General features: G+C 37.5%; 1 protein-coding gene and 1 pseudogene across 3 annotated transcripts in view; both read left to right on the top strand.

Annotated features, from left to right (window-relative positions):
• Positions 1 to 656: 656 nt before the first annotated feature.
• LOC127926666 (zinc finger protein 135-like) lies at positions 657 to 4,870 on the top strand (annotated as a pseudogene).
• Positions 4,871 to 8,656: 3,786 nt separating this feature from the next.
• The window catches only part of LOC127926662 (zinc finger protein 883-like), a 45,052-nt gene continuing 33,585 nt past the window's right edge, over positions 8,657 to 20,123 (top strand). The window contains exons 1-3 of one of the 3 annotated variants that reach the window (XM_052512158.1): positions 8,657 to 9,116; positions 9,467 to 9,564; positions 9,693 to 9,870. In XM_052512158.1, coding sequence (XP_052368118.1) covers positions 8,894 to 9,116; positions 9,467 to 9,564; positions 9,693 to 9,870 — 499 coding nt within the window. In that variant the 5' untranslated portion in view covers positions 8,657 to 8,893. The remainder of the gene's footprint in view (positions 9,117 to 9,466; positions 9,565 to 9,692; positions 9,871 to 20,123) is intronic. The other 2 variants (XM_052512157.1, XM_052512154.1) reach the window with 2 other exon arrangements.

Genomic DNA, 20,123 nt, shown 5'->3' with positions numbered 1-20,123 from the left:
ACCCTTTGCCTCGATTGCCTCATTTACATGTTGCGTTTATATTTTTTGTTCAGTGTTTCTATCAGTTTTAGAAACATATGAAGATGTCATAGTGAATTCATGTGAATGAACGAGCCCTTTCAGACTTTATAATATGGCTGTATATAAACTTACTATATATAGTTACTATCAGTTTTTAGGAACATCTACCCAAAATATTTCACCTTCTTATTTTTTTTAACTTTATCCAAAATGTGATGAGGTCAGTGATAGTCAAGATATAAACAATGAAACAGCGTGTGGAACCCTTTCATTAACGGGGAGATGTTACTGATGTGCTTTCTGTCTTCCACGTAAAAACTAGTTTTGGACTTCTACACAATGTTTTATTGACTTATTTTCACTTTAAGGAAGTGTTTAGGTCACATCCTGTATCATACAGCTATGAGGGTTATATAATTACAACCACCTGCTTGATAGGAATCTAGCGATGTCTGTGTCATAGAACTGTCTAGTGTTTTGTGTTCTGACTTGTAAAACAGAATGAATAAAATAAGTAGTGTAAACATTATCAGTAATTACTAGGAAACTCTACAACATTTGTTTTAAAGTCACACCAAGATTGTTAAAACTGGCCTTAGGTTATTGAGGGATCTGATTAGGATTTACTCTCGTAGCAAGGCCGTTTTATCATGTGGAGGTTTCATTCAGGTCTCTATTTTAAAAAACACACTATCTTTGGCAGGAGAAAGACCAGACTCAGAGGAACCAGAGCCAGGGACGTCCAAACCAGCAAGAAGACACCAGTGCTCCCACTGTGGAAAGGGTTTTAACCGGTTATGGGACCTGAAACAACACAAGATAATACACACAGAGGAGGGGCCTTACCACTGCTCCCAGTGTGGAAAGAGTTTTACCTACTTGTGTAATCTGAAAACGCATGAGAGAATACACACAGGAGAAAAGCTGTACTGCTGCTCCCAGTGTGGAAGGAGTTTTACCCACTTACGTAACCTGAAAACACATGAGAGAATACACACAGGGGAGAAGCCTTACCATTGCTCCCAGTGTGGAAAGAATTTTGCCCACTTAAATAACCTGAAAACACATGAGCAAGTACACACAGGTGATAAGCCTTACTGCTGCTCCCAGTGTGGAAAGAGTTTTAACCAGAAAAGCTACCTGAAAAAACACGAGAGAGTACACACAGGAGAAAAGCCTTACCACTGCTCCCAGTGTGGGAAGGGTTGTAACCAGTTAGGTGACCTGAAACGACATGAGAGAATACACACAGGAGAAAATCTGTACTATTGCTCCCAGTGTGGAAAGGGTTGTAACCACTTAGGTGACCTGAAACGACATGAAAGAATACACACAGGAGAAAAGCCTTACCACTGCTCCCAGTGTGGAAAGAGTTTTACCCACTTACGTAACCTGAAAACACATGAGATAATACATACAGGGGAGAAGCCTTACCACTGCTCTCGGTGTGGAAAACGTTTTATCCACTTATGTAACCTGAAAACACATGAGATAATACATACAGGGGAGAAGCATTACCACTGCTCCCAGTGTGGAAAGAGTTTTTATCAGAAAAGCTACCTTAAAAAACACGAGAGAATACACACAGGAGAGAAATCTTACCACTGCTCCCAGTGTGGAAAGGGTTTTAACCAGTTAGGGGACCTGAAACGGCATGAGAGAATACACACAGCAGAAAAGCTGTACCACTGCTCCCAGTGTGGAAAGAGTTTTACCCAGTTATTGAACTTGAAAACACATGAGAGAATACACACACAGGGGAGAAGCCTTACCACTCCTCCCAGTGTGGAAATCGTTTTGATCAGTTAGGTAACATGAGAACACATGAGATAAAACACACAGGAGATCAGGATGTTGGCTGCTGAACAGTAGGAAAGAGGACAGATTTAGGCTGCTGAACAGTAGGAAAGAGGACAGATTTAGGCTGCTGAACAGTAGGAAAGAGGACAGATTTAGGCTACTGAACAGTAGGAAAGAGGACAGATTTAGGCTGCTGAACAGTAGGAAAGAGGACAGATTTAGGCTGCTGAACAGTAGGAAAGAGGACATATTTAGGCCCTGAACAGTGGGAAAGAGGACAGATTTAGGCTACTGAACAGTAGGAAAGAGGACAGATTTAGGCTACTGAACAGTTGGAAAGAGGACAGATTTAGGCTGCTGAACAGTAGGAAAGAGGACAGATTTAGGCTACTGAACAGTAGGAAAGAGGACAGATTTAGGCTGCTGAACAGTAGGAAAGAGGACATATTTAGGCTCTGAACAGTGGGAAAGAGGACAGATTTAGGCTACTGAACTGAACAGTGGGAAAGAGGACAGATTTAGGCTGCTGAACAGTAGGAAAGAGGACAGATTTAGGCTGCTGAACAGTAGGAAAGAGGACAGATTTAGGCTACTGAACAGTAGGAAAGAGGACAGATTTAGGCTGCTGAACAGTAGGAAAGAGGACATATTTAGGCTCTGAACAGTGGGAAAGAGGACAGATTTAGGCTACTGAACTGAACAGTGGGAAAGAGGACAGATTTAGGCTGCTGAACAGTAGGAAAGAGGACAGATTTAGGCTGCTGAACAGTAGGAAAGAGGACAGATTTAGGCTACTGAACAGTAGGAAAGAGGACAGATTTAGGCTCTGAACAGCGGGAAAGAGGACAGATTTAGGCTACTGAACAGTAGGAAAGAGGACAGATTTAGGCTACTGAACAGTTGGAAAGAGGACAGATTTAGGCTGCTGAACAGTAGGAAAGAGGACAGATTTAGGCTACTGAACAGTGGGAAAGAGGACAGATTTAGGCTACTGAACAGTAGGAAAGAGGACAGATTTAGGCTCTGAACAGTGGGAAAGAGGACAGATTTAGGCTGCTGAACAGTAGGAAAGAGGACAGATTTAGGCTGCTGAACAGTAGGAAAGAGGACAGATTTAGGCTACTGAACAGTAGGAAAGAGGACAGATTTAGGCTGCTGAACAGTAGGAAAGAGGACAGATTTAGGCTACTGAACAGTAGGAAAGAGGAAAGATTTAGGCTGCTGAACAGTAGGAAAGAGGACAGATTTAGGCTACTGAACAGTAGGAAAGAGGACATATTTAGGCTCTGAACAGTGGGAAAGAGGACAGATTTAGGCTACTGAACAGTAGGAAAGAGGACAGATTTAGGCTACTGAACAGTAGGAAAGAGGACAGATTTAGGCTACTGAACAGTAGGAAAGAGGACAGATTTAGGCTGCTGAACAGTAGGAAAGAGGACAGATTTAGGCTGCTGAACAGTAGGAAAGAGGACATATTTAGGCTCTGAACAGTGGGAAAGAGGACAGATTTAGGCTACTGAACAGTAGGAAAGAGGAAAGATTTAGGCTGCTGAACAGTAGGAAAGAGGACAGATTTAGGCTACTGAACAGTAGGAAAGAGGACATATTTAGGCTCTGAACAGTGGGAAAGAGGACAGATTTAGGCTACTGAACAGTAGGAAAGAGGACAGATTTAGGCTACTGAACAGTAGGAAAGAGGACAGATTTAGGCTGCTGAACAGTAGGAAAGAGGACATATTTAGGCTCTGAACAGTGGGAAAGAGGACAGATTTAGGCTACTGAACAGTGGGAAAGAGGACACGGCTACTGAACGGTAGGAAAGAGGACAGATTTAGGCTGCTGAACAGTAGGAAAGAGGACAGATTTAGGCTGCTGAACAGGAGGAAAGAGGACAGATTTAGGCTCTGAACAGTGGAACATCGGAGAGGTGCAAGGCTGATACGTGGTGGAGAGTACGCTGCAGAGACTCGGGAAATTTGTGTTCGGTATTGACTTTCCAGTGTTTTCTCTACTGCATGTATTTTTATGTAAATAAACTTCTCTCAGACTGATTTTGGGGATAATTAAGCACTGGCCCATAGGGATGTGTATCATAGTATCATAGGATATCATAGGGATGTATATCACAGTATCATAGGATATCATAGGGATGTGTATCACAGTATCATAGGATATCACAGGGATGTATATCATAGTATCATAGGATATCATAGGGATGTATATCATAGTATCATAGGATATCACAGGGATGTATATCATAGTATCATAGGATATCACAGGGATGTATATCATAGTATCATAGGATATCATAGGGATGTATATCATAGGGATGTATATCACAGTATCATAGGATATCATAGTGATGTGTATCATAGGATATCACAGGGATGTATATCATAGTATCATAGGATATCATAGGGATGTATATCATAGTATCATAGGATATCACAGGGATGTATATCATAGTATCATAGTGATATCATAGGGATGTATATCATATGATATCATAGGATATCACAGGGATGTATATCATAGTATCATAGGATATCATAGGGATGTATATCATAGTATCATAGGATATCATAGGGATGTATATCATAGTATCATAGGGATGTGTATCACAGTATCATAGGGATGTATATCATAGTATCATAGGATATCACAGGGATGTGTATCACAGTATCATAGGATATCACAGGGATGTATATCACAGTATCATAGGGATGTGTATCACAGGATATCATAGGGATGTATATCATAGTATCATAGGATATCACAGGGATGTGTATCACAGTATCATAGGATATCACAGGGATGTGTATCACAGTATCATAGGATATCATAGGGATGTATATCATAGTATCATAGGATATCACAGGGATGTGTATCACAGGATATCATAGGATATCATAGGGATGTATATCATAGTATCATAGGATATCATAGGGATGTATATCATAGGATATCACAGGGATGTGTATCACAGTAGTGTCCTGAATGGTCCTATAATGTAAACTTCCCAACAGGAAATAAATTCTAAACAAAATAATTTTCACTTTTAAGTTTCAATTATATTTTCATCAAACTAACAAGCAAATACTTTATGAATCTATTGTTACTAATCAACTTGCAAGGTTCCACAGATCAAAAGAGCCTTGCAGATTGATGGCTGGGGCCCATCCGATGATAAGAGTCTGGGAAGATCCAATAGCCATATTTGACACATTTGTTAGAAGTAGTGTAAGATGGTAGTGTCTGTAATTTTGCCATTTGTTAGAAGTAGTGTAAGATGGTAGTGTCTGTAATTTTGCCATTTGTTAGAAGTAGTGTAAGATGGTGGTGTCTGTAATTTTACCATATGGACGAGCGATGTCAGAGCGGAACGGACTAAGATACAGTAGAATAGTATAGAATACAGTATATACATATGAGATGAGTAATGCATAGACTAAGATACAGTAGAATAGTATAGAATACAGTATATACATATGAGATGAGTAATGCATAGACTAAGATACAGTAGAATAGTATAGAATACAGTATGTACATATGAGATGAGTAATGCATAGACTAAGATACAGTAGAATAGTATAGAATACAGTATATACACATGAGATGAGTAATGCATAGACTAAGATACAGTAGAATAGTATAGAATACAGTATATACATATGAGATGAGTAATGCATAGACTAAGATACAGTAGAATAGTATAGAATACAGTATATACATATGAGATGAGTAATGCATAGACTAAGATACAGTAGAATAGTATAGAATACAGTATATACATATGAGAAGAGTAATGCCAGATGTGTAAACATTTATTAAAGTGACTAGTGTTTCATTCCTTAAAGTGGCCAGTGATTTCTGGTCTATACCAATAGGCAGCAGCCTCTAATGTGCTAGTGATGGCTGTTTAACAGTCTGATGGCCTTGAGATATACGCTGTTTTTCAGTCTCTCGGTCCCAGCTTTGATGCACCTGTACTGACCTCGCCTTCTGGATGATAGCGGGGCGAACAGACAGTGGCTCAGGTGGTTGATGTTATTTTTGGCCTTCCTATGGCATCAGGTGCTGTTGGAGGTCGAGAGGTTTGCCCCTGATAATGCGTCGGGCAGATCGCACCACCCTCTGGAGAGCTTTGTAGTTGTGGGCAGTGATACAGCCCGACAGGATGCTCTCAATTGTGCATCTGTAAAGGTTTGTCAACGCCATCATTTTACAACTATAGCTAACACATTAGTTAGCAAGTTACCTTGTCAATCAGGTTGCTATGGGGGGAGGGTCATGTCCGGCAGTTTTACTCACAGCAGGGTATTCAAGTAGATGCTTTTTTCATTTGAAAAGGTGTCTTGAGTGAACTGTGCTAGAGAGGCTGAACGAACTTGACCGTTCCATAGCAACGGGCCGTGACAAGATTCCTGCCAGATTTTCTAAAGGATGCTGCGGTACATTATCACCCCCTGTGGAACTCACATTGTGAATCTGTCTATTTGAACTACGGGTATTTCCCAGTGAACTAAAACCTGCAAGGGGCATTCCGTTATATAAAAAAAGAGAATCCGTTAGATCATGGAAACTATCGGCCGACTCTCAATCCCGTGTGCTTTATCGAAGGTCATGGAAAAGATTATGTTCCTTACATTACCTATTATATGAGCTCCAATCGGGCTTCAGGAAATCCCATTCCACCTGACACCCGCCTACTATATCTGACTGAGCACATAAGGAAGGAAATAGACAGGAACATTTTGTGGTACGGTTTTAAGTTCGATCTTCAAAAGGTGTTCGATACAGTGGATCATGAGATTCTGTTCATCAAACTAAGAGCCATGGGCTTTAAATTCTTAGGGCCTGGGGGGGGCAGCATTGGGAAGTTTGGATTGGCTTTAACAACTTAGCAGTGAATTGGGGTCAGCCCTTACCTGCAAGGAAGAAAACAGATGGTGGAATGTGGATGGGACCCTGTCTAAACCCAAAATCTGGAACTGCGGGGTTCCCCAAGGGCGTATACTGGGTCCACTTTTATTTATATTGTATATAAATGATATGAAATCTGCCTGTACATATGACCTTTTCCTATATGCAGATGATTCTGCACTGTTGGTTTCCCAAAGACAAAGATATGGTTGAGAAAGCCCTCAGTGTTGAACTTCTGAATGTCAGTAAATGGCAATAATGACAATAAGCTGTCACTTCACCTTGGAAAAACAGAGTCCATCTTGTTCGGTTCCAAAGTGAAACTGAGGAAATTTAAGGTGGTAGTAGGTGAAATAGTAGTCGCAGCAAAAGACTATGTTAAGTATCTTGGATGTGTGCCAGATAACATTTTGTGCCATGATCTCCCCTGTCAGATGGTTATTACCAAAGTGAACCATAAAATTAGGTTCCTGGCTAGAACCTCCAAATATCTGGATAAGAATGCAATGTGGACATTGGCAGGGGCTCTTGTTCAGTGCCACTTTGACTATGCATGCTCTTCCTGAGACAGTAGTGCCCCCCAAGATAATACAAAATAAATTGCAGACAACTTCCAGCACTTACGCATCTTGACTATTCCCACTTTGAAATCCTTAGATGGCTTAAAGTGGAGGAGCGAGTCGCTCAGATAAAATTGTCTTGTACATCAGATTGTCCACAGTACGGTTCCCAGATACTATTGTAACTACTTTGACTTAGTAATCAAACAAATGTAATCAAATGTATTTTTTAAAGCCCTTCTTACATCAGCTGATGTCACAAAGTGCTGTACAGAAACTCAGCCTATAAAACCCCAAAGAGCAAGCAATGCAGGTGTAGAAGTTATGGCCTATCCATAGCTATTCAACTAGAAAGAGTTAAACTGGCGCTGTTCCTTTTACATTTAAAGTGGTAAAAGGGGAAAGACATGGTTGTTATACTCAGCTGACATTCTGAATAATCTCCCAAAGAATTTGGTACTTATAACCGCCATGGGTCAAATTCTCACTGGAAAAAAAATGGCTAAATTGTAGCATGTCTCAAAAGTGAGTGGTAAGATTAAAGTAGGTGGAGGGGAGAGGGGAATGCCCGGTATGGCATATGGTCTGCCTTTCTGGTGCCTGCTGTGTATTATATTGTGATTGTCTTGTGTGTTTATATATATATATATAAATCTGTTAAGCATGATTGTGTTATCCTTCATGATTTTCTTAAATTGTATGTGGAGGCGGCAGGGTGGCCTCGTGGTCACCAGCTGGAGCAACCTTATGTATGTGGAGGCGGCAGGGTGGCCTAGTGGTCACCAGCTGGAGCAACCTTATGTATGTGGAGGAGGCAGGGTGGCCTAGTGGTCACCAGCTGGAGCAACCTTATGTATGTGGAGGCGGCAGGGTGGCCTAGTGGTCACTAGCTGGAGCAACCTTATGTGTGTGGAGGCGGCAGGGTGGCCTAGTGGTCACCAGCTGGAGCAACCTTATGTATGTGGAGGCGGCAGGGTGGCCTAGTGGTCACCAGCTGGAGCAACCTTATGTATGTGGAGGAGGCAGGGTGGCCTAGTGGTCACCAGCTGGAGAAACCTTATGTATGTGTTTTACAAAGTGTCTATTAAATTCAATCAATATACATGTTCATATTAAGCTTCTACTTCTGTGTACAGGAAAGTATTATTTGTAAGATGGAATAGAAAATATATCTGTTTATTGTTAAATTATTATGACGTTCTTTCCAATACAAAAAGTGTAGTACCTATTGTTTCCAAACTGCGTTACCCACTCCAGCCAGCAGATGGCGATGTGCGTCTTTCAGGTGATGCTTCTTGCGTGACGTATAATGGACTGGACGGACGCTTCTTCAGGAACAACAAGGCGCCAACTCTTTCGACCACCTCGGTAGCTTGCTAGCCAACATAAAACTGAAAGATTGACGCTTTAGACCATGTTAATGTACATTAGCTAATCTCAGTGTTGTAAACGCAGTTCATTTGACGTATCAACTGGTTAACTTTAACCTAATTTGCTTGTTCAATTTGCTAAGTTGTTAAACACTGATACTAGCCGCTAATGCTACCTAGCACTAGGCTAGTCGCTAATGCTAACTAACATCCCTGACCATGAGCTCACTAAACTACTACTCCCCTGCTAAAGAAGAGGAGGTCTGCTGGACGGAGAAAGAAGCTCTGGGACTGAACATTGTCGTGAAAGAAGAAGATGATGTTATTGAGGAAACAGAGGAAGAACATTTTAGAGAGGAAGAGGATGCTGTCGCAGTAGAGGTGAAGAAGGAAGACGTTTTGAGAGTGAAAGAGGAGGAGACAGAATATCAGATTAACACCAGTGAGTAAACAGGGGCACAAACTATGCAGCTATTGAACTAATGTGTGGTTTTAAGGGGCATTCTACTGAAGTTCTACACTGGAATATGTTATTCAGTACTTTATAAATTCTTAAAGGGTCAATCTGCCTTTGGTACATACATTTTGGGGTCTTTTAAATTAAATTTGTTAAATTCTCCACGTGTTCTACATTAAAGTGCATCTCATCAAAAGGCACCCATTTTTGTGGAACTACCCTTTAACATTTGCATTTTAGGGCCTGTTTAGAGAGATTAATGTCTCGTCTAAGACCCTATGATTTTAATATACGGTCATAAGTTAACTATCTGTTTGATGTTCTTGTTCACACAGGAGAGAGACATGACTATCGTGGATCCTCTGGGGAGCCTCAACAACATCCTGATGCTGACGAGGCAGAGAAGAGTCTCTCCAGATCAGAACACCAGATGGTACAGCTTGGTCTGGTCTAGCATACAGCTTGCTCTATCTGGGTCTGGGTTTCTGTAAAGCACTTTATGACAACAGTGACATCAGCATCCATAATGATGTGTCTGTGTCTCCTCTTTATGGTTACCAGGACAACGCTAGCCCTTCCACCCTCCCGGAGTCCCTGTATCGTGCCTCTCCCGGTAGCACCTTACTGCTGGGTATGAAGAGGTTGTCTGTGCTGCTGGTGGACTGCAGGAAAACAACAGGACTGAGTGGAACTGTGAGAGGTGGAGAAGAGAAGAAAGGATCAGATTTGACACATCAAAGTAAGTGCTGTAGTTTAGTTTGTACAAATATAATAGATCTTCCCACTGGTATCTGTTACCAGGACAACCAGCAGAGTTCTGTTAGTTGACAGGAAGATAGACTGGTGGATATGGATGTTATGAATATCGTAACACTGAAAAAGGATTCTGCCAATGAAAAGAGAGAAACCAATAGACCATATAAAACCTTGATGAAAGTTAGATTTAGAGAGAAAGAAAACATGTTTCCTAAAAACAGTATAGATGTTACATTGTCTGTCCCAGTCAACCCCCCTATCTTTACTAGACTGTAGAACATACAAACTAAACTCCAGACACTTCAATGTGGTCTGTATTGCTTCATTAACAGCTGATCTACAGGACTTGTTAAACTGGCAAATATATATTTTAAAACAAGCTTATTTTTTTGTCTTGGCCTCAGGTCAAATGAAGCCTGAACTCCAACATACAGACCTTAAAGAACATGGTTTAATATATATATACTATATAGACCTTAACAGAACATGGTTGAATATATATATACTATATAGACCTTAAAGAACATGGTTGAATATATATATATACTATATAGACCTTAAAGAACATGGTTTAATATATATATACTATATAGACCTTAAAGAACATGGTTGAATATATATATACTATATAGACCTTAAAGAACATGGTTGAATATATATATACTATATAGACCTTAAAGAACATGGTTTAATATATATATACTATATAGACCTTAAAGAACATGGTTTAATATATATATACTATATAGACCTTAAAGAACATGGTTGAATATATATATACTATATAGACCTTAAAGAACATGGTTTAATATATATATATATACTATATGGACCTTAAAGATCATGGTTTAATATATATATACTATATAGACCTTAAAGAACATGGTTTAATATATATACTATATAGACCTTAAAGAACATGGTTTAATATATATATACTATATAGACCTTATAGAACATGGTTTAATATATATATATATATATACTATATAGACCTTAAAGAACATGGTTTAATATATATATATATACTATATGGACCTTAAAGATCATGGTTTAATATATATATACTATATAGACCTTAAAGAACATGGTTTAATATATATACTATATAGACCTTAAAGAACATGGTTTAATATATATATACTATATAGACCTTAAAGAACATGGTTTAATATATATACTATATAGACCTTAAAGAACATGGTTTCATTTGGAAATTATTAACTTTATTGATTTCATGTGTAACTGACGCCAGTGTGGTGCTAACAGTTTAGTTTCCTCCTCTGTCCCCATACTGGACTCAAACTCGTGATCCTCTACTTCTCAACACACGTGACCGTCCTCCTTGATAATGAACTCTATTCAGAGTGCGAGAGCCACACACTCACTACAGCACAATAAGGGGTCTGTGTATTTAACAGATGCTGAGATCAGAAACAAATCAGTCCCTTTGTTGCTCTGTTTCAGAGCTGCTTTCTGACGAAGGGAAGCCTTTTCAACTCTAAAGGTGTATTTGGCCATTTAGGCTGCAACAACGATACAGTGGAACCCCCTGATCTGTTGTTTTATGAAGGGTCACCTCCCGGTATAAACACAATACCCCATACTGACCTTATTCTATAAACACAATACCCCATACTGACCTTATTCTATAAACACAATACCCCATACTGACCTTATTCTATAAACACAATACCCCATACTGACCTTATTCTATAAACACAATACCCCATACTGACCTTATTCTATAAACACAATACCCCATACTGACCTTATTCTATAAACACAATACCCCATACTGACCTTATTCTATAAACACAATACCCCATACTGACCTTATTCTATAAACACAATACCCCATACTGACCTTATTCTATAAACACAATACCCCATACTGACCTTATTCTATAAACACAATACCCCATACTGACCTTATTCTATAAACACAATACCCCATACTGACCTTATTCTATAAACACAATACCCCATACTTTATTCTATAAACACAATACCCCATACTGACCTTATTCTATAAACACAATACCCCATACTGACCTTATTCTATAAACACAATACCCCATACTGACCTTATTCTATAAACACAATACCCCATACTGACCTTATTCTATAAACACAATACCCCATACTGACCTTATTCTATAAACACAATACCCCATACTGACCTTATTCTATAAACACAATACCCCATACTGACCTTATTCTATAAACACAATACTATACCTTATTCTATAAACACAATACCCCATACTGACCTTATTCTATAAACACAATACCCCATACTGACCTTATTCTATAAACACAATACCCCATACTGACCTTATTCTATAAACACAATGACCTTATTCTATAAACACAATGACTGACCTTATTCTATAAACACAATACCCCATACTGACCTTATTCTATAAACACAATACCCCATACTGACCTTATTCTATAAACACAATACCCCATACTGACCTTATTCTATAAACACAATACCCCATACTGACCTTATTCTATAAACACAATACCCCATACTGACCTTATTCTATAAACACAATACCCCATACTGACCTTATTCTATAAACACAATACCCCATACTGACCTTATTCTATAAACACAATACCCCATACTGACCTTATTCTATAAACACAATACCCCATACTGACCTTATTCTATAAACACAATACCCCATACTGACCTTATTCTATAAACACAATACCCCATACTGACCTTATTCTATAAACACAATACCCCATACTGACCTTATTCTATAAACACAATACCCCATACTGACCTTATTCTATAAACACAATACCCCATACTGACCTTATTCTATAAACACAATACCCCATACTGACCTTATTCTATAAACACAATACCCCATACTGACCTTATTCTATAAACACAATACCCCATACTGACCTTATTCTATAAACACAATACCCCATACTGACCTTATTCTAAAACACAATACCCCATACTGACCTTATTCTATAAACACAATACCCCATACTGACCTTATTCTATAAACACAATACCCCATACTGACCTTATTCTATAAACACAAAACCCCATACTGACCTTATTCTATAAACACAATACCCCATACTGACCTTATTCTATAAACACAATACCCCATACTGACCTTATTCTATAAACACAATACCCCATACTGACCTTATTCTATAAACACAATACCCCATACTGACCTTATTCTATAAACACAATACCCCATACTGACCTTATTCTATAAACACAATACCCCATACTGACCTTATTCTATAAACACAATACCCCATACTGACCTTATTCTATAAACACAATACCCCATACTGACCTTATTCTATAAACACAATACCCCATACTGACCTTATTCTAAAACACAATACCCTATACTGACCTTATTCTATAAACACAATACCCCATACTGACCTTATTCTATAAAAACACAATACTGACCTTATTCTATAAACACAATACCCCATACTGACCTTATTCTAAAAACACAATACCCCATACTGACCTTATTCTAAAACACAATACCCCATACTGACCTTATTCTATAAACACAATACTGACCTTATTCTATAAACACAATACCCCATACTGACCTTATTCTAAAACACAATACCCCATACTGACCTTATTCTATAAACACAATACCCCATACTGACCTTATTCTATAAACACAATACCCCATACTGACCTTATTCTATAAACACAATACCCCATACTGACCTTATTCTATAAACACAATACCCCATACTGACCTTATTCTATAAACACAATACCCCATACTGACCTTATTCTATAAACACAATACCCCATACTGACCTTATTCTATAAACACAATACCCCATACTGACCTTATTCTAAAAACACAATACCCCATACTGACCTTATTCTAAAAACACAATACCCCATACTGACCTTATTCTATAAACACAATACCCCATACTGACCTTATTCTATAAACACAATACCCCATACTGACCTTATTCTATAAACACAATACCCCATACTGACCTTATTCTAAAAACACAATACCCCATACTGACCTTATTCTATAAACACAATACCCCATACTGACCTTATTCTATAAACACAATACCCCATACTGACCTTATTCTATAAACACAACACCCCATACTGACCTTATTCTATAAACACAATACCCCATACTGACCTTATTCTATAAACACAATACCCCATACTGACCTTATTCTATAAACACAATACCCCATACTGACCTTATTCTATAAACACAATACCCCATACTGACCTTATTCTATAAACACAATACCCCGTACTGACCTTATTCTATAAACACAATACCCCATACTGACCTTATTCTATAAACACAATACCCCATACTGACCTTATTCTATAAACACAATACCCCATACTGACCTTATTCTATAAACACAATACCCCATACTGACCTTATTCTATAAACACAATACCCCATACTGACCTTATTCTATAAACACAATACCCCATACTGACCTTATTCTATAAACACAATACCCCACACTGACCTTATTCTATAAACACAATACCCCATACTGACCTTATTCTATAAACACAATACCCCATACTGACCTTATTCTATAAACACAATACCCCACACTGACCTTATTCTATAAACACAATACCCCACACTGACCTTATTCTATAAACACAATACCCCACACTGACCTTATTCTATAAACACAATACCCCATACTGACCTTATTCTATAAACACAATACCCCACACTGACCTTATTCTATAAACACAATACCCCACACTGACCTTATTCTATAAACACAATACCCCACACTGACCTTATTCTATAAACACAATACCCCACACTGACCTTATTCTATAAACACAATACCCCATACTGACCTTATTCTATAAACACAATACCCCATACTGACCTTATTCTATAAACACAATACCCCATACTGACCTTATTCTATAAACACAATACCCCATACTGACCTTATTCTATAAACACAATACCCCATACTGACCTTATTCTATAAACACAATACCCCATACTGACCTTATTCTAAAACACAATACCCCATACTGACCTTATTCTATAAACACAATACCCCATACAGACCTTATTCTATAAACACAATACCCCACACTGACCTTATTCTATAAACACAATATCCCATACTGACCTTATTCTATAAACACAATACCCCACACTGACCTTATTCTATAAACACAATACCCCATACTAACCTTATTCTATAAACACAATACCCCATACTGACCTTATTCTATAAACACAATACCCCATACTGACCTTATTCTATAAACACAATACCCCATACTGACCTTATTCTATAAACACAATACCCCATACTGACCTTATTCTATAAACACAATACCCCATACTGACCTTATTCTATAAACACAATACCCCATACTGACCTTATTCTATAAACACAATACCCCATACTGACCTTATTCTAAAAACACAATACCCCATACTGACCTTATTCTAAAAACACAATACCCCATACTGACCTTATTCTAAAAACACAATACCCCATACTGACCTTATTCTATAAACACAATACCCCATACTGACCTTATTCTATAAACACAATACTGACCTTATTCTATAAACACAATACCCCATACTGACCTTATTCTAAAAACACAATACCCCATACTGACCTTATTCTATAAACACAATACCCCATACTGACCTTATTCTATAAACACAATACCCCATACTGACCTTATTCTATAAACACAATACCCCATACTGACCTTATTCTATAAACACACAATACCCCATACTGACCTTATTCTAAAAACACAATACCCCATACTGACCTTATTCTATAAACACAACACCCCTACTGACCTTATTCTATAAACACAATACCCCATACTGACCTTATTCTATAAACACAATACCCCGTACTGACCTTATTCTATGAACACAATACTCCATACTGACCTTATTCTATAAACACAATACCCCATACTGACCTTATTCTATAAACACAATACCCCATACTGACCTTATTCTATAAACACAATACCCCATACTGACCTTATTCTATAAACACAATACCCCATACTGACCTTATTCTATAAACACAATACCCCATACTGACCTTATTCTATAAACACAAAACCCCATACTGACCTTATTCTATAAACACAATACCCCATACTGACCTTATTCTATAAACACAATACCCCATACTGACCTTATTCTATAAACACAATACCCCATACTGACCTTATTCTATAAACACAATACCCCATACTGACCTTATTCTATAAACACAATACCCCATACTGACCTTATTCTAAAAACACAATACCCCATACTGACCTTATTCTAAAACACAATACCCCATACTGACCTTATTCTATAAACACAATACCCCATACTGACCTTATTCTATAAACACAATACCCCATACTGACCTTATTCTATAAACACAATACCCCATACTGACCTTATTCTAAAAACACAATACCCCATACTGACCTTATTCTATAAACACAATACCCTTATTCTATAAACACAACCTTATTCTATAAACACAATACCCCATACTGACCTTATTCTATAAACACAATACCCCATACTGACCTTATTCTATAAACACAATACCCCATACTGACCTTATTCTATAAACACAATACCCCATACTGACCTTATTCTATAAACACAATACCCCATACTGACCTTATTCTATAAACACAATACCCCATACTGACCTTATTCTATAAACACAATACCCCATACTGACCTTATTCTATAAACACAATACCCCATACTGACCTTATTCTATAAACACAATACCCCACACTGACCTTATTCTATAAACACAATACCCCATACTGACCTTATTCTATAAACACAATACCCCATACTGACCTTATTCTATAAACACAATACCCCATACTGACCTTATTCTATAAACACAATATACCTATAAACACATACCCCATACTGACCTTATTCTATAAACACAATACCCCATACTGACCTTATTCTATAAACACAATACCCCATACTGACCTTATTCTATAAACACAATACCCCATACTGACCTTATTCTAAAAACACAATACCCCATACTGACCTTATTCTAAAACACAATACCCCATACTGACCTTATTCTAAAAACACAATACCCCATACTGACCTTATTCTAAAAACACAATACCCCATACTGACCTTATTCTAAAACACAATACTGACCTGACCTTATTCTATAAACACAATACCCCATACTGACCTTATTCTAAAACACATTCTATAAACACAATACCCCATACTGACCTTATTCTATAAACACAATACCCCATACTGACCTTATTCTATAAACACAATACCCCATACTGACCTTATTCTATAAACACAATACCCCATACTGACCTTATTCTATAAACACAATACCCCATACTGACCTTATTCTAAAACACAATACCCCATACTGACCTTATTCTATAAACACAATACCCCATACTGACCTTATTCTATAAACACACCTTATTCTATACCCCATACTGACCTTATTCTATAAACACAATACCCCATACTGACCTTATTCTAAAACACAATACCCCATACTGACCTTATTCTATAAACACAATACCCCATACTGACCTTATTCTATAAACACAATACCCCATACTGACCTTATTCTATAAACACAATACCCCATACTGACCTTATTCTATAAACACAATACTGACCTTATTCTATAAACACAATACCCCATACTGACCTTATTCTAAAAACACAATACCCCATACTGACCTTATTCTATAAACACAATACCCCATACTGACCTTATTCTATAAACACAATACCCCATACTGACCTTATTCTATAAACACAATACCCCATACTGACCTTATTCTAAAAACACAATACCCCATACTGACCTTATTCTATAAACACAATACCCCGTACTGACCTTATTCTATAAACACAATACCCCACACTGACCTTATTCTATAAACACAATACCCCATACTGACCTCATTCTATAAACACAATACCCCATACTGACCTTATTCTATAAACACAATACCCCATACAGACCTTATTCTATAAACACAATACCCCGTACTGACCTTATTCTATAAACACAATACTGACCTTATTCTATAAACACAATACCCCATACTGACCTTATTCTATAAACACAATACCCCATACTGACCTTATTCTATAAACACAATACTGACCTTATTCTATAAACACAATACCCCATACTGACCTTATTCTATAAACACAATACTGACCTTATTGTATAAACACAATACCCCATACTGACCTTATTCTAAAAACACAATACCCCATACTGACCTTATTCTATAAACACAATACCCCATACTGACCTTATTCTATAAACACAATACCCCATACTGACCTTATTCTATAAACACAATACCCCATACTGACCTTATTCTAAAAACACAATACCCCATACTGACCTTATTCTATAAACACAATACCCCGTACTGACCTTATTCTATAAACACAATACCCCACACTGACCTTATTCTATAAACACAATACCCCATACTGACCTTATTCTATAAACACAATACCCCATACAGACCTTATTCTATAAACACAATACCCCGTACTGACCTTATTCTATAAACACAATACTGACCTTATTCTATAAACACAATACCCCATACTGACCTTATTCTAAAAACACAATACCCCATACTGACCTTATTCTATAAACACAATACCCCATACTGACCTTATTCTATAAACACAATACCCCATACTGACCTTATTCTATAAACACAATACCCCATACTGACCTTATTCTATAAACACAATACCCCATACTGACCTTATTCTATAAACACAATACCCCATACTGACCTTATTCTAAAAACACAATACCCCATACTGACCTTATTCTAAAAACACAATACCCCATACTGACCTTATTCTATAAACACAATACCCCATACTGACCTTATTCTATAAACACAATACCCCATACTGACCTTATTCTATAAACACAATACCCCATACTGACCTTATTCTAAAAACACAATACCCCATACTGACCTTATTCTAAAAACACAATACCCCGTACTGACCTTATTCTATAAACACAATACCCCGTACTGACCTTATTCTATAAACACAATACCCCACACTGACCTTATTCTATAAACACAATACCCCACACTGACCTTATTCTATAAACACAATACCCCATACTGACCTTATTCTATAAACACAATACCCCATACTGACCTTATTCTATAAACACAATACCCCATACTGACCTTATTCTAAAAACACAATACCCCATACTGACCTTATTCTATAAACACAATACCCCATACTGACCTTATTCTATAAACACAATACCCCATACTGACCTTATTCTATAAACACAATACCCCATACTGACCTTATTCTATAAACACAATACCCCACACTGACCTTATTCTATAAACACAATACCCCATACTAACCTTATTCTATAAACACAATACCCCATACTGACCTTATTCTATAAACACAATACCCCACACTGACCTTATTCTATAAACACAATACCCCATACTAACCTTATTCTATAAACACAATACCCCATACTAACCTTATTCTATAAACACAATACCCCATACTAACCTTATTCTATAAACACAATACCCCATACTAACCTTATTCTATAAACACAATACCCCATACTGACGTTATTCTAAAAACACAATACCCCATACTGACCTTATTCTATAAACACAATACTGACCTTATTCTATAAACACAATACCCCATACTGACCTTATTCTAAAAACACAATACCCCATACTGACCTTATTCTATAAACACAATACCCCATACTGACCTTATTCTAAAAACACAATACCCCATACTGACCTTATTCTATAAACACAATACCCCATACAGACCTTATTCTATAAACACAATACCCCATACTGACCTTATTCTATAAACACAATACTGACCTTATTCTATAAACACAATACCCCATACTGACCTTATTCTAAAAACACAATACCCCATACTGACCTTATTCTATAAACACAATACCCCATACTGACCTTATTCTATAAACACAATACCCCATACTGACCTTATTCTATAAACACAATACCCCATACTGACCTTATTCTATAAACACAATACCCCATACTGACCTTATTCTATAAACACAATACCCCATACTGACCTTATTCTATAA

The sequence above is a fragment of the Oncorhynchus keta genome, unplaced genomic scaffold (assembly GCF_023373465.1).
Source record: "Oncorhynchus keta strain PuntledgeMale-10-30-2019 unplaced genomic scaffold, Oket_V2 Un_contig_8036_pilon_pilon, whole genome shotgun sequence".
In the NCBI taxonomy this organism is placed as follows: Eukaryota; Metazoa; Chordata; class Actinopteri; order Salmoniformes; family Salmonidae; genus Oncorhynchus; species Oncorhynchus keta.
Note: the sequence above shows the minus strand (reverse complement) of the source record. Positions and strands in the feature narration are given on the sequence as shown.